The sequence below is a fragment of the Melanotaenia boesemani genome, chromosome 19 (assembly GCF_017639745.1).
Source record: "Melanotaenia boesemani isolate fMelBoe1 chromosome 19, fMelBoe1.pri, whole genome shotgun sequence".
Classification (NCBI taxonomy): Eukaryota; Metazoa; Chordata; class Actinopteri; order Atheriniformes; family Melanotaeniidae; genus Melanotaenia; species Melanotaenia boesemani.
In genome coordinates, this window is record NC_055700.1 from 17,570,259 (window position 1) to 17,586,119 (window position 15,861).

The window sequence follows — 15,861 nt, forward strand, 5'->3', positions numbered from 1 at the left end:
TAACGCACTTTAATTTGAATAATTTCAGTTTAGCAAGCATGTAACGTGTGATTTACCCTTGTAAATATCAGGCTGTACCTATGACAAACAGACTCAATCTAGCTTGTGATAGTTTCCTCTAAGCGCGTGCGCCTGCCTGCTTTCCCCCAAAGTAGAGCTTGTAAGGTAACTTTACAAACGGTCTGAATTAAACAACAGCCTCACTGACAGCTGTAACCCTACACGTAAGCGTCGTCTAAATAATTTTGATCGTCTTAAATGTTAGTAGTTGAGAGAGCAGAGGCGGAAAGTAAGGAAATTACCAAAGGGAAAGCTTCACCCCATCATACGTGGCACACAGCTTGCCTGAGAGGCAAACCCAGGGGGGTAGTTTACATGTTGTAGCACTGCCTCCACGGCAGCCGGGTAGCGGCGTAAGCTGTCTGTTGTGACAGCTTGGCACTCGACAGGATACTAAACGTCGTGTCGTCGTCCATTTATCTTTATGAAAGTTCATTCGCCAACCAAAGCATTGTATTTAGTTTTTTTTTCTTTTTTTGCGGATAAAGTCGTTTGCTAATTCACTAGCATTGCTGACGCCGAGCTGGCGGAGCAGCGAGTTAGCAACAGTGACCCTCCCAGCACTGTTAGCTGTAGCTACATTGTTTCCTTGTTCCATCATGGTAACTAATTAGCAGCTTTTTTGTATGTCCTCATATAGCGAGGAGTGCGCTTTCTCCAGCTAGCTTCATGGCAAGTCTTATCATTTTAAAGGACGCAAACGTTCTAAGTCAATGGCTCAGCTGTAGCTTGCTTCCTCCATTGTTGACATGGATTGCGTTCATCTGAGGTGCTTTGTGGACTCTTAATAAGACTGGACAACAGAATTGAATAACCAGAAAATATGGAAATTATGAGGTAACCAAAACTGTGCCACTTCTCCACCAAAATGAGGATGAGCTGGGCTCTAAAAGAGGACAATTGTGCCAGCTGGACTTATTGATCTTGTGTGGGCGTTTGGACAAAGAGCAAGAGTTTATTTGTCCCCCAAGTAAAATTTCACCTTATGTAAGACTCCAAGAGGAGACTTGGTTAAAAGAAAAGATCCCTGGAAGCTGGGCCTCTCGTCTGGAACCACGATGCTGCTAAGGACACTTCTGATTACTAGTCTTCTTGGCTGGACAAAATGTCAGGAGAGCCAGAGCATGACCCTGGAGGAGAAGACTGTTATTAGGTGAAAATTGCAAACATGATGGTGTATATATGTTTGTGAATGAATGGCCATGGAAATACCACCAATATTGTGAAAATATTTTAATGATTCTTTTTATTTAATTATTGTAAACATTCCCATTGTTTCTTTTTGCAGGGACCAAGTTCTTGAAATGTTTGACCATGCTTATGGGAGTTACATGGTAAGATCTTCAGTTTGAAATGGTCAGATATTTATGGTTGCTGATTGCATCAGTCCAGATAAATGATAGATCTGGCAGGATAAATAGGCTGTATTTAGTGGGGTTGCATGAAGGTAGGTTATATATAGTTGGAGATGGATCATCAGCCTTTTGCTGTAAATTCTCCTACAAGATTCGCTTTTTCATGGTGGTCTTGACAAACAAACTTAACGAGAAAAGAGTTGATTTAGGGAAAAGGGGACAGTTGTGATATTTGTTGAATTTGGCAGACATGCCAATCTAAGCCTCTTGATTCAGAGTGTGACGGATGACCAGATTCAAGCAGTTATTCAATAAGCATGAACAGCAGAGCTTGGCAGGTTTGGAAATTAAGAAAGTAGCAGATTATTCCAAAGCTGCAATAAATATTTATAAAATATAATCTAAATTGAGCCGAGTATATATGCTGCACAAATAAATGATACTGAGATGTTGTTGACAAAGACGATTTTTAGCTTAAGGTAGAAGTTTACTGACTGCTGGATGCCAAAAGGGCGTACATATATGGGATTATTATCATTATTACAATTACAAGGAACTTAACCAACTACATCTAGAATATCAAGATTGTCTAAAACCTAGCCCTAGAATAGCTGTAGTAAATAATTAAACATTTCAGAAAAAAATTGGAGTTAGAATGAAATCTCTGACTTGTGTTGCATTAGCTATTTAGCTTCATCAGTCACTTCCTTAATGAGATATTTTCTGTTCAATGAAACCTGAAGACAGGCTCTGTTATCTATAAACTAATTAATAAATTACTGCCGGTCCTTATCAGTTATTTCCTTTATTATAGAACAAGTTTAACAACAGACTGAAAATGTACACTCACTTTAAGAAAAATGTTAACTCTTTCTTGTTATTGAACATATTATCTAAAATTACAAGAATAAGGATGCAATTGCGGCTGTCTTTGTAAAATTCGCAAACTGGAACAGGTGGATCTGTTGAAGATATATTCACACAGTGACTTTTTTGTGCTGTTTTGCTTGTTAACCAAAGCCAAACCAAAGTGTTAATGCATATAGATGGTTGCTGAAATGTGTTTGGTTCAATTAAGAAGTTAAGTATTTGGGATACTTGCCATTATACCATAGCTTAAGTTCAGTATGCAGCAAGATGATGAGGCAAAGAGAATCCCAGCAAAACTCCAAACAGTGGAAAATAATTTAGAGATAGAGATGGCCTTACATTTCTTTGTAAATTAATCTATTTTTCTTAAGATGAATAATAGCTTTTAACAATTCTGAATATGATTACAGTTAAATCATGTAAAAGGCAGACAAATTATTATGCAATAATTGTGAAAGGCCTCATCACAGCTGTTTCTTTTACAGAAATATGCCTATCCAGCTGATGAGCTGATGCCTCTAAGCTGCAGAGGGAGAGTGCGTGGACAAGAGCCTAACAGAGGGGACATAGATGACACCTTGGGGAGGTAAGTTCATTTTGACATTTGGAGCCTGAAAACGTTCACTGGGTTTAGACAGCCATGTCAGTGAAGTTCCCTGACACAGACATGACCATTTTATTTAAATTTGTTTATGTAAGTCCAAATTAAAGCCACAAACACATTTTATTACTGTTTACATGCATATTTATGGCCTAGATCTCTACCATTCCTTGATAGGACAGTGCCAGAGTTGTTATTAAAGTCTTGACTGACATATTCTATCTTGCTGATTGTAATTAAAGAACAAAAACCTAAAGGAATCTTCTTGTGAATACATTTTTATTTTTCTGTATGTTGATGCAACACAAAAAGTGATGTCTACATCAAATGGTGGCAGTTCTGAAAAATCATTTGCTCTTAGAAAGGGCACAGGTACTCAGTAATCTGTGTTTGCTGTGCTGCTGCAGACAGAAGATCTACCATGGAGGAGGTGTCCTTGTTTTCAGTCAAATTAGATTTATGTTGACAAACAAAAACAAGAGGGCAACACCTCGTGGACTTCAGTACAGCACAAAATACAAAAACAGTAGATATGTTTATGCACCACATATGATGCATAATGTAACTGAGCTGCAAGTTCAATCGGTTTGTCATTAAACAGCATGTGTTTCATAATAAATGAAACTGGATCAGTGGAAAAGTGGGGCATCAGCCCCACTGTGCTGCACCAGCTCTCATTATGTCATGTTTGTTCCACCTTTCTGTAGGTTTTCTCTCACTCTGATTGACACGCTTGATACACTGGTGGTGAGTACATGCATTTTCTCTGGTTATTCTGCATTTAAGCATTTTGACTTGCTAGAATTGCAGGTCCTGGGTTTTTCTCCAGTGTGACATTCAGTTTCTGTATTTTCCGGACTATAAGTCGCATCAGTCATAAAATGTGTTATGAAGAGGGGGGGGGATTGCACTGGACTATAACATTTAATTTGGAAAGGCAAGTTATTCAAGTACACAGTAGCACATGGAACAACAGGCTAAATATGTGTCCAGTATGTTAACGTAACACAAGGGTTTCCTTTCAGGATTTCTTTAAACTGTGAAGGAGAACTAGTCTCCTTATTACATTTAATAAACACCTGATTGAGGTCCTGAGAAAGTACGAAAATGTATACGTCATATTTGGCGTTTAAGAACATAGACACTCCGCATGGACAACCCCACCCTGTCACTAGCAAAGTTTCACGTTCAGTATTAAATAACCGGGTCAGCTGTTCATTGCACATAAAGACACAGACATCCCCCCCGCAGTTATTCCCACCCCATCGTGGATGAAGCTTCTTGCGGAGTATATATTGACCGGACCAAACCAATCTCTGCCTCGAGAACAATAACAAAGTTCTTGCTTCTCTTGGAGTATGTGACAAGGTTTACTCCATTCTGTCACCTTTTCGACTGTGTGTTTTACTACCTGCAGTTTGTAATCTGAAGAATAGGATTTTCTTCTTTGGGGACATCTGACACTTGACTATAAGTTGCAGGACCAGCCAAACTATGAAAAAAGTGTGACTTATAGTCCAGAAAATGAGGTAATAGATTTTTTTCCTCCTTGTTTGTGTGCATGTGTGTAAACAGGTGCTAAACAAGCTCGATGAGTTTGAGGATGCAGTGAGGAAGGCTGTCAGGGACGTACGCTTTGATAATGATGTGGTGGTGTCAGTGTTTGAGACCAACATCAGGGTTTTAGGGTATGAAACCTGTTTGACATGTGCCCAAAACACTGTTTATGCCTAATACTATAATAACCCTATACTAAATAATAATCTATAATGTCAAATGTTTTAGCATTTTACTGAAATAGAATTTTTGGTAAAAACATTTGCCTACAGGGGGCTTTTGGGGGGCCACACTATGGCTGACCTGCTGCGGCAGCGTGGGGAGATGATGCAGTGGTATCGAGATGAACTCCTAGAAATGGCCATAGAGCTGGGCCATCGACTACTTCCTGCCTTCAACACCACAAGTGGCCTTCCCTACCCTAAGGTATTATTTATTGTACTGTAGATAGTAAAACTATTTTTTAGATGTATCATATGTAAATGCCACAAACAGTCTGCTGTTTTATCTTCTCATAAATGACAGGTATAGATAGAGAACTGTCCCACACAGTCCAGTTAACACAAAAAGTACTAAAGAACAGTAAATGTTTCTTGTTCTATGAGCAACTTGGAGCTGAAACATATTTGAGTGGACTTAAATGGATTATTTCTGCTTTCTAGGTGAATCTGCGGTATGGCATTCAAAACCCACTTTCACGCACAGGAACTGAATCAGACACCTGCACGGCATGTGCAGGGACAATGATCCTGGAGTTTGCTGCCCTCAGCAGACTCTCAGGAAAGTCAGTGTTTGAGGTATTACATCCCTCTGATCAGAGAACGTTTATTTATTTTATTTTTTTTGTTGTTTTTTTGCATTTTTAAATGTGCCATATACATGCAATTACTAAAATATGTGACCTTATTTTGGAAATTGTAGCTGATGTAACTGAAACCATGTTTTCTTTTTAAAATCATTTTAAGTGTGCATTTTTTTTACTGTTCTATAGGAACATGCAAGGAAAGCTTTGGATGTCCTTTGGGAGAGGAGACAAAGAGGGAGCGACTTGGTGGGAACCGTTATTAATATCCATAATGGAGAATGGGTCAGGAGAGGTGAGACAATTTGCTTACTTGACTTGGATTTATGAAACTGTCAAGTCTCAGTCAAGGCAAGAGATAATCACTGGCTCTCCTACAACGCTGCTGTCATTTGAGATTTTCCCTTGTGTGTATGCAGATAGTGGAGTTGGTGCTGGAATTGACTCGTACTATGAATATCTGATGAAGGCCTACATTCTTCTAGGAGACCACGTTTTTCTGGAAAGGTTCAACGTTGTAAGTCTTCCATCAGTAAACTTCATGCAAGCTTTTGGTTCCACTGTGTCATGTTCCCTGCTGCAATATCAGTGTTGCACATCTCATCATTTTGCCTTTGCCATTGTTCTTTAAGTTAAAGAGACACGTTCAGTTATTACTCATGCATTTTTCTTGCTGTTTGCCTGTAACAGCACTACAGTGCCATCATGAAGTACATCAGTCAGCCTCCCCTGCTGTTAAATGTACATATGCACAACCCCACTGTGAGCGTGCGGAGCTGGATGGATTCCTTGCTGGCATTTTTCCCTGGATTACAGGTCAGACATAATGTTTAAAGAGGTGCCCTATTAATTATATTCACTAATGTTAGAATTATTTATTAAAGTGAAATTTAAATATGCTCATCTAGGTTTTGAGGGGAGATCTGAAACCAGCCATTGAAACCCATGAGATGCTTTACCAAGTCACCAAACAGCACAAGTTCCTTCCAGAGGTAATTCATCTCTCCTCCTTTTTGTTCTATAATAAATGCTTGACTATTAATCCCAATTGGGAAATTGTTTTTCTGCATTTTGTCATCTAGTCGGCAAGGATTAAATATTCATAATAGTCATGGATGACAATATGACATTAATTTTAAAGTTTGTCTTTGTGATGCCTAAAGTCACATAATTGTAAATACTAAGGTTAGAGTTGTGATGTTTTACCTAAAATGAGTAAAATTAGTCATCCTTTTTTATTTTTTATTTTTAAAATCTGTTCATTTCTGTCAACTGTCATTTAAATATATTTTCTTCCTGGTTAATCTCCTGGCAGGCTTTTACTACAGAGTTTAGAGTCCACTGGGGCCAGCACTTACTGAGACCAGAGTTTGCAGAAAGCACTTACTACCTCTACAAGGTGAAGCTCTCTACACTGAAAATGCATTATCCTGCTGTAAACGTTGGTTCAGAGAAAAAAATGCTTTACTCCTGTAATATTAAGAGGTAATTTGTGGGATATTTTTTATTTATGCAGGCCACTGGTGACCCATACTACCTCAGAGTGGGACAGTCTATAGTGGAAAAGCTCAATGCCTATGCCAGGGTGCCTTGTGGGTTTGCTGCTGTGCAGGACGTTCGCACTGGGACACATGAAGACCGGTACTGTGGAAGTTAAACAGACACTGCTCCATTAAGACCTTATCTTGATTGGCATCTACAGCAAATATGAGACCTTATTTGTCTTCTCTGTGTGTATATGTTGCAGGATGGACTCGTTCTTTCTGGCAGAGATGTTTAAATACCTGTACTTGTTGTTTTCGGAGAAGACCCAGCTGCCAATTGATATTGATGATTACATCTTTACCACTGAGGCTCACCTCCTCCCCATCTCCCTCTCCACCACTCAGCCACCCTGTGAAGGCAATGTTACTGTAAGAGTACTCACTTCAGCACAGTCGATCTTTGATTTATATCATATAAGCTGATGTCTGCTTCACATGCAATGCAATTTTTCAGTTAATATGAACATTTATACAATTTATTATTAAGGTTTAACAAATGTTCATGCTGATATTGTGTATTTTATTGCCTTTTTAAGTTTGTATATTGCTTTGACAGTGCTGCAATATAAAAAGAAAACATGGTAGTTATTTCTCTGTGTATCCTGTGATTTAGGATACTGTTCCTGTTTTTCGAGACGAAGATCTGTTTACACACTCCTGTCCAAGCACAGAATCATTGTTCCCCAACAACCCCTCATTTGCCAAAACCATCAGGGACAGCTACAAGTACCTTACCGGGGTGGGACGAGCCTTTCATCCTCTGCCTGTCAGGTGGGCCACTTCCAGCAGAATTTTATGAATTTTTTTAACTTTTGCTGTTATTACTTTTGGTTTGAAACTGAATATGTTTGCAATTTACAGGGAAATTGAACTACCATTCCACGATAGTAGCATGGAACCAGTGGAGTTCTTGAAAAGCATGGGCATCTCTCTCACACCACTGAATGAGATCGCTGGAGGAAACACCAGAAGTCAGAGGGTATAAATATATATATATATATATATATATATACATGTGAGCTGCAGGATATTCATGCCTCTTTAACTAACAAGGTCCTTGATTCCTCAGATATTTTTAAAAGAAAGGTGGTGAGTGCAAAGCTGACACCACAGTAGCTAGACTAATGGGAAATTACTCAAGTTGAAATAATTAATCTTAGGTTTATGGCAGTTAATTAAATAGATCAGAAGTTAAGCTTTTAAACTTTCCAGTTGTCTTTAAACATGAATCCTACACAATCAAAACAAGAAACATTTACCACCTCCAGAATGTTTTTCAGGAGTTCACCTGCAGTTTTACTGTCATCTGTCGCACCACAGACCTCAGCCAAACTGTTGTGTTTAAAGTTTTAGTCAAAGAACAAATGAGAAGAGAGCTCATGTAGGATTTGCAGGTTGGACTATCACACAGTTGTTAGCACCAAGTTGTTTGTTTATGGACAGTTTTTAGTCGCACCCGTGGGTCAGGTGATAGAGAGAATTAGCTGTTCAGTCCCTGGCACCTCATGTCCACATATCAAGTTGTCCTTGTACAAGACATTCAACCTCAGGGAGCCTCCAACGGGAAAGACTTCAAGGATTCAAAAATCCTTGTTGCTAGGATTATATGTGGGAACATAATTAGAGACCAACATAGAAATTTAATACAGTGGTTCTGAAAGTAAAAAAGTGCTTTGCTTGTTTGACAGCACACATCATCCAGACAAACACAAATTACAGTGGAAAAGCCAAAACGGCTCATTGGAGATCTGACAAAGAGGATTATAGATGTAAATTAGCCAGTAATTGCAGCTTGTAGCCATTTCTAAACAACACCTCCATCTGTGATCATCAGTTGAAAAACAGATTATTTTAGATACAATATACATGGAATATAAGTCTAGAAGAAGTCCCAAACTGTTGCCATCAGATGAGAGGAATGTGAGGTTTATATGATTAATATAATGTAACTGAATATATCTAGAAAAATAAGTCATTTGAATGAAAAAATGATTAGAGGCGGAGGTGTGTGGCATAGTCCAACTTGCAGGAGATTCGCTTTTAATCCAGACCCTTAAATATGACGCCTCCAGTATCGCGAGGTGTCAGATGGTGTGGACGCAGGAATTGTTTGGTTTTTAAACAGGAACATAATAAGAAAGTTCACTTAGAAAATTTGGGAAGTTTAATGAATAATTTAAATGCAAAGCATGCCTGAGTTGCAGGTTAAAGACAATAAATCATGTAGTGTGCAGCGTCAACACTACATAATAACCACAAAATTAATAATATTCATAATTAATAAAATTTACCCCAGTAATTAACAGCGGGAAAATGATATAATTTATATAATTAAATAAATTTATCTGAAGATGCTACTCATGAGTTCATGACATCATCATCACACAAGGAAAAATCAGACTAGTTAAAGTAATATGAATATTTAATTACTCTGAAAACTACATACACGATTGAATATGAATACTGAAAACAAAGTCATGAACAGAAAATGTAAGTATGATGTTCAACCAATATTTTTATGGTAAAGGGTTGTAAAATTGTTAAAAATTAAACATAAATTAAACTGGTGTTAATTAATGTTCACGAGAATGAAGGAAGGAGTTCTGAATCTGATAGAGTTAAATTTGAAATTCTGTTTAAGACGTAGACATAGTTTTATTCCTGAGAAGGAAGATTAATTCACTATCACCAAGTTTAACAGTCATGTTTCATAGCACCTTATGAGAGGGAACTAGTGCGGTCAGTGGATTTAATGTTTCACTGAGGTGACACGGCCGGTTCGACTGGACTGCTTCAGAATCCAGTGGATACGAAATCGGGTGGATGAACCCTGACGGCACTTCCAGATCTCCTGGAAGTTTGTCCGTGACTCTTGCAGCTTGTCAGGCCTCAGTCTGAGAGTCTGCAGGTTTCTTTTCCTCTCTTTCTTTCTCTAAATCACATATGTCAAACTGGTCCAGCAAAGGGCCGTGTGGCTGCAGGTTTTTGTTCCAACCAAGCAGCAGCACACCAGATTTGACTGATTCAATCAACTGATCTCAGTCTTCAGACAGCTGATTGGTCAAACTGTGTGCTCTTGGCTGGCTGGAACAAAAACCTGCAGCCACACGGCCCTTTGCTGGACCAGTTTGACATGCCTGCTCTAAATCATTCAATATGGAGGTTAAAGCTTAGTTACAAAAACATAAAAAGACAAAGAGAAACATAAACATGTAAAGCGTTGGATTTTTCCTTCAGTCCATTTCTGCCTCTCGGCCTCTGATCATTTCTCCTGATCAGTCTTTTTCCTCCATTCTCCTCGCAACTCAGGTTTCCTCTGAGCTTCCTTCTAAACCATTTTTGTCTGTTGTTACTTCTTTTTCTTTCTGCCTTCATTCTTCTTTCTTTTTCTCTGAACTCCCGAGTTCTTTGAGTTTAGAACTCGCGGGAAGCATCGTTTACTCAGGTTTACATGAAGCAGGCGCCTCCTCAGAGCAGCAAAAGCTCAGATTCCTAATTTACATATCAGGGGTCTGCTTAATGTTACAAATGGTCCAGATTTCTTCATCCTCTAGGCACAATTTTAAGTCTAGAGGGGCTGGGGTCTCAGTCTCCTTGTTCCTGTTGGAATGTGATCACCACCCTGTAAAGATGCAAGTTAGAGTTTACATGATCAGTAATTACTCCAGTGAAAGACTTGTGGTTAAAGTCAAACTCACAGTTCGAACCACAATTTGGGTACAGCACAAAGTGTCCTCTCCTTCCTCCCCTGGAGAAGTTAGTCCTCTGTATCTGTTCAAAATCCAACTGAAACCATATTTTTTTTCCCATGGCATTCCAGAGCCTGATTTTCTTAGATGTGAGACTCTCCTTATCTGGGCTCTTTTGTCACCAGAACACACTACAATTACTTTAAGAGCAAATTTAGAGCTTGCACGACGGGCAGTTTTACAAGTTGTTTTCTAATTACTGATCCCTGCAGGAGCATAAAGGGGTGTATCGGGTAAAGCTTGTAGCAGAGGTAAGCCAGACACCAGAGGAGGAGGTGGTGGTACCTCTTGTGGTTCAGCTCATATCCCCTCCGTTTCTTGGAAGGACAGTCCTCACTGCAGGACCTGCCAAGTTTGGAATGGACCTCGCTAAGCAGGAGCATGGGGTAAGATAATACACTGCCCTGTATTAACACACAGGCCAATGGCGGCTTTATGAAAATATGTCTCATAATGACAGCATGAAAAAATTTTACACTCCTTGCTCTTAAGCAAAAACATAAAAACACTAAATCAAATTTCTTTGTCACAGGTTAAAGGCAGCATAGTGAAAGCTTCCCCCTACACAGCATGCGGGCCAGTAGACAATGCAGTGGAGCTTAAAGGACGCATTGCTCTGACATTACGTGGTGAATGCATGTTTGCTGCAAAGGCTCGTTGGCTACAGCAAGCAGGAGCCATAGGAGTTATCTTCATAGGTGAGGACCAAGGTTATGCACTGAACCAAGTACTTGTTCTTTTTGAATAGCTGCAAAACACTGGAGTATTGACCTCAAAGAACTCAAATCTCTCTTAATGTCTCCTTGTTGCACAGACCATCGTGAGGGAAGTAATAGTGAAGAGACTCCCCTCTTCCAGATGGTGGGAGATGGTGACTCCACTGAAGACATTACTTTACCTCTAGTCTTCCTCTTCAGCCGAGAGGGTGCTGTGCTCACAGCTGCCCTGGAGGAACATCACAATGTGGATGTGCTGCTGTTGTCCAAGGAACGACAGCTTGGACATGGTGAGGATTAGGAACTGAACTGAACTGAACCGAAGTCTAAGTCCACATGGCCTGTACGTAAAGTCCTGAAAGTCCTGAGGCAGAAGGTCCAGTCAGGCTCAATGTAATGTTAATTGACCTTCACTTGGGATTTTCTTTGCTTTTTTACATTCGATGATCACTTTAGTTGCAATAATCACTTCAATATTTCAGAAAATCTAGACTTTAAGATCTAATTTTTGCCCCCCCACTTTTTCCTGACCAGTCCCCCTGCCTGGCTCCCCATCAAAACTTTTCTAGACCCGTCCCTGCATAGCTGACGCATAAATCCTTTCTACCTGACTTATATCTCAGAACCCATTCAAAATTTCTCTCACCACATAAATTATCAGCCCTGTGTCACCAACATCTGCACAGCAACAACAATTTAGAGAAGACATCCCCTTGCTTCCCTTTTCTGTATCTTAACCTGATCCATGATGTGTGCATGGCTGTCTAATAACTAATAGATTTAACAGCTGTTTCACTAGCAAACCTCATTAATACTGAAAAGTTATGAAAATAAAGGCAAACAATAACTAACTGAAACAGGCTCTTATAAACATTTTTCATTCTTCAGCTTCAGTAACATGGGTCTGATTGACATGAGACTAGTAACTTTTGGGTAAATAGATGTGTGTTGTTGTGAACTATGAACAGCTAGATTCCTCCTTCTCAGCTGAACGATAAACAAGTGGAACAAGAGAGATGGTACTTGTGACAGAAAAGCTGATCAGCTGATCACCGAAAGCTGTCATGATTCACAACAGCGTTGCACAGATGCAGAGAGGACCAGAAAGCGTCTTAAGCGTTTTAACAGTATTTTTATTTTTTTTTAATGTGGGAGAAGTGCGGGGTTTAAACCCTCTTACCAGGACGACACCTCCATGTTTTGCCAGATGCTGCGCACTTAACTGGGCATGTGTTAAATTCTTAAAAAAATTTACGCAATTAAACACATAAATTTGTTACCACCGTTAACGCCTTATTTTTTCCATTTATTATGTATATATATATATATATATATATATATATATACATACACATGCCCCCTCCCAACTCTTTTATAACTGATGTTTTGCTCTCTGTCTTCATTGTTCAGGTAAAGCAGAAAAACCCATCAGCATGAACATAAAATTCCGCCTTGCAGAGGACGGGGAGCAGGATGAAGGAGCAGATAAAGGGTCCACCCTAGAGTTTGTCTTGGAGAATGAAGAAGTGTTTCTGAAAGAAGGGCTCGGTGGAAAACAACAATCACAGCAACAGCAGGTCTCCACACAAGCAGCAGAGAGTGACAGAACTAAACCGTGTTCAGCAGACTCATTTAAAACTCCAAACTCTAACGCTGGACCAGAAGCAAACCCTTGATCGCTGTGGATTGTGAAGCCGCCAAGTGTCCCAACACTGGTTCCTTGTCAGTGTCTGAGTAGCATGTGCCTCAGAGCCCCCTCACTGCCCTACAGATCATGGAGCCCTAACTGACACAGCCTGCATGTTTACAGCTGATCGTGGGGAGTCCAGCAATGTCAGCCCCAATCACATACTGTCTTTACGCAAACATAAAGATGACTCCTAAATCATCGGTCAGTTTTTGGAGGTTCTCTTCTGTGTAAATGATTTCACGAGACCAAACTGGGACGTATAAGGCCAGAAGCTGTAGGATAAGAAGAAAAGTTTGTTGTTACTTAAACTTGAACCTTGTGGTAATGCTGATACTGTATAGCAAATGGACCTGAGTTTCAGTTCATTTTACCCTTAAGGAAAGTATAGATAAGGCAACAAAAATGTACTCAGCTATGTTTTTATGCAATGCAAGTTGTTTTTAATCTAGATTGCACCTTTTTAATTCCAGTAATATTTAGATCAGGGGTGCCCAAGTCCTGTCCTCAAGAGCTACCATCCCACTACTGTTAGATGCAACCCTTCTCCAACACACCTGAATCAAATGACTGGCTCGTTACCAGGCCTCTGCAGAGCTGAATGGCATGCAGATGACATCTGATTCAATTGTGTTGGAGAAGGGTTGCATCTAAAAGTTGCAGTATGAGAACCGAACTTGGGCACCCCTGATTTAGATATTAAGTAATGGTGAGTGGAGCATTACTTGGCCAGTAGGTGGTGTTGACTACCATAACTTCTCAGTTACATAATTCTAGTGGATGAAAGAGGGGAATTGCAGCTTGTTTAGAAAATTGATTTTGTATTTGTAAGTAACTTCAGGGAATTTCAAGAGTGAATGCAGTTTGCAAGTTTGACGTATTTGAAGAAATGCTTGTGTGAGTGTGTTCTGCATTTACTTTTTTGCTGGAATGTGAGCATGCAAGTGTGTGCGATAACTAATACTCAAAAGTGCATCTCAGTTAAAAGTCCATACAAATTACATCATGCAACAAATAAAAACTGCACGGATTGACTAAGTTTCACTTTCTAGGCTACATGTTCTCTGACCTATAATTGACAGGGTAGTTTATTTGTACATAATCACTGCTGCTATGCATTTTTACATACTGGTATGATCATACATGGCAGATTCAAACAGAAACAACCTCTGACTCTTTTACATTTGTTTATATTTCAAATAAATGTAGCTGCAAGCAATCATTTGCTCTTAGACTGGTATGTAGAGTTTATGTCCATCTTAGTAAGTTTCACAACAGAGCAAAATGTGTTATTTTGTCACCCTGAAGTTAAAAGTAAACTGGAAAGATATTCTTCCCACAGTATGATTGAAGTCTGTTATGGATGTATTTTGGATTCATATTGTATGTTGAGATTTGAATGCACCTGTTCTAAATTTGTTTTTCACATCGTCCTCAAAGGCTCAACTGTTTCATTTTCAATATGTGTAATTGCATTATGCAGCAGTTCAGAGAAAATGTTCTTTAAGCAGCAATTTCCTGTTGATTTTCTTTATTTGTCAGTAAGAGGTTGTCTATTTTGTTATTTGTTGTGCGTCCCCTCTAACACACACACCCTCTCCACTAGTTGGAACCTTTGCCATCAAGCAGAAAACCTCATGGCAGAACACATTTTCTTTCAAATCTGTACAGTAGAATATTTCCTGATTTTGCTGCGCTGATTTTAAGTCTTAATCCAAGATTGATCATTTGTTAAGCCTTATCATTAGGCTTTGCCAACCTGTATACCTCAGGACTGTATACATTATTTTTCATGTGGATAAAAAGACCATGCATAAGAAACAATTCTTTTTACATCAGTTTTCAAGATATTTATTACTTTGTCCAGCTGTTCTTTGACCTCTCTGCTATACAGCTTTACAAAAGTGCCAAAAGTGATGCATGACATCTACACGGGTTCAGGGATGTGAGCTCAACTGGTCCTGTTAATAAATCCAAACTCATAATTTCCATCTATTTTCCTCTTTTATTTTAGTTTAAATTTTACTGTTTTCTTTCATCAGTGAAAGTCATGACTGTTAGGACACATTTTTTTTTATTAGTTAGCAAACTTAAAGATACAGGAGTATACCATGATGACATTTTATTAATTATAACCTTACTTTTGTTATGAAAAGCCACTTCAAAGTGATTTATGCTTCTCTTTACAAACTGAAATAACATCTGTTTTTTTCAGTTAAATATGCAGGGAAGATTGGCAGGAGGAACTCTCCAAAAAGCAGATGAGATGATGCTCATGGCCTTGTGTTATGGGTAGTTGCACGTTAACAAATAAAATAAATTTCACAGTCTTGTGACTATTTTCAGTAAGAAAACATGAAACAAAATGTTGCAGAGTTTTGTGCCAGATTGGAGCAATAATAAGAGACAAGTACAATGGGGAGAGCGATGACACGTGTTATGACTTCATTGATGACAATGGTGATGCTGATGAGAGAGGTGACTAACAAGTCCTACATCTGAAATGATTCATAAAGTTTTATAAGTGTTTTTATATTTGATACATTATACTTGAGCTGCCAGTAATCAGCGTTGATATATTCCACTGTACAGAGTGAGATTTATCTTTGACTCTTATGTGGTATTTGTGTTTGTTACACAAATTTCATAGGTCCAGTAAACTCATTAAAATGGTAATTTCTTCCCGAGTTTGCCAGTGTACTGATGAAATTAACCTTAAGATGTCTGGTGTAAAGAACATTTAACAGTATGTTAAGATACACAGATGATTAAGTGTTTTTACGTTCACTCGTTATCACTGAAAGTGTCCGCCCTTTAAAAGAACATGTCAAGTAAGATGCTTTTCAGTGAGATTTAGGATAAATGAATAAAATCTGCATTTTCATTTGGTAAACACTGGACAAGGGGTCCCAGACATAAC

General features: G+C 38.9%; 1 protein-coding gene across 1 annotated transcript; it reads left to right on the top strand.

The window, feature by feature from the left end:
• The first annotated feature begins 401 nt into the window (after positions 1 to 401).
• si:ch211-282j22.3 (ER degradation-enhancing alpha-mannosidase-like protein 3) lies at positions 402 to 14,930 on the top strand. Its single transcript, XM_041970897.1, has 20 exons — positions 402 to 1,213; positions 1,349 to 1,394; positions 2,771 to 2,871; positions 3,594 to 3,633; positions 4,462 to 4,574; positions 4,716 to 4,869; positions 5,106 to 5,240; positions 5,435 to 5,540; positions 5,665 to 5,762; positions 5,936 to 6,061; positions 6,154 to 6,237; positions 6,561 to 6,644; positions 6,762 to 6,886; positions 6,993 to 7,158; positions 7,403 to 7,560; positions 7,651 to 7,768; positions 10,751 to 10,924; positions 11,071 to 11,236; positions 11,353 to 11,544; positions 12,665 to 14,930. The coding sequence occupies exons 1-20, from the start codon at positions 1,119 to 1,121 to the stop codon at positions 12,928 to 12,930; spliced, it is 2,547 nt and encodes an 848-aa protein (XP_041826831.1). The 5' UTR covers positions 402 to 1,118; the 3' UTR covers positions 12,931 to 14,930.
• Positions 14,931 to 15,861: the final 931 nt, after the last annotated feature.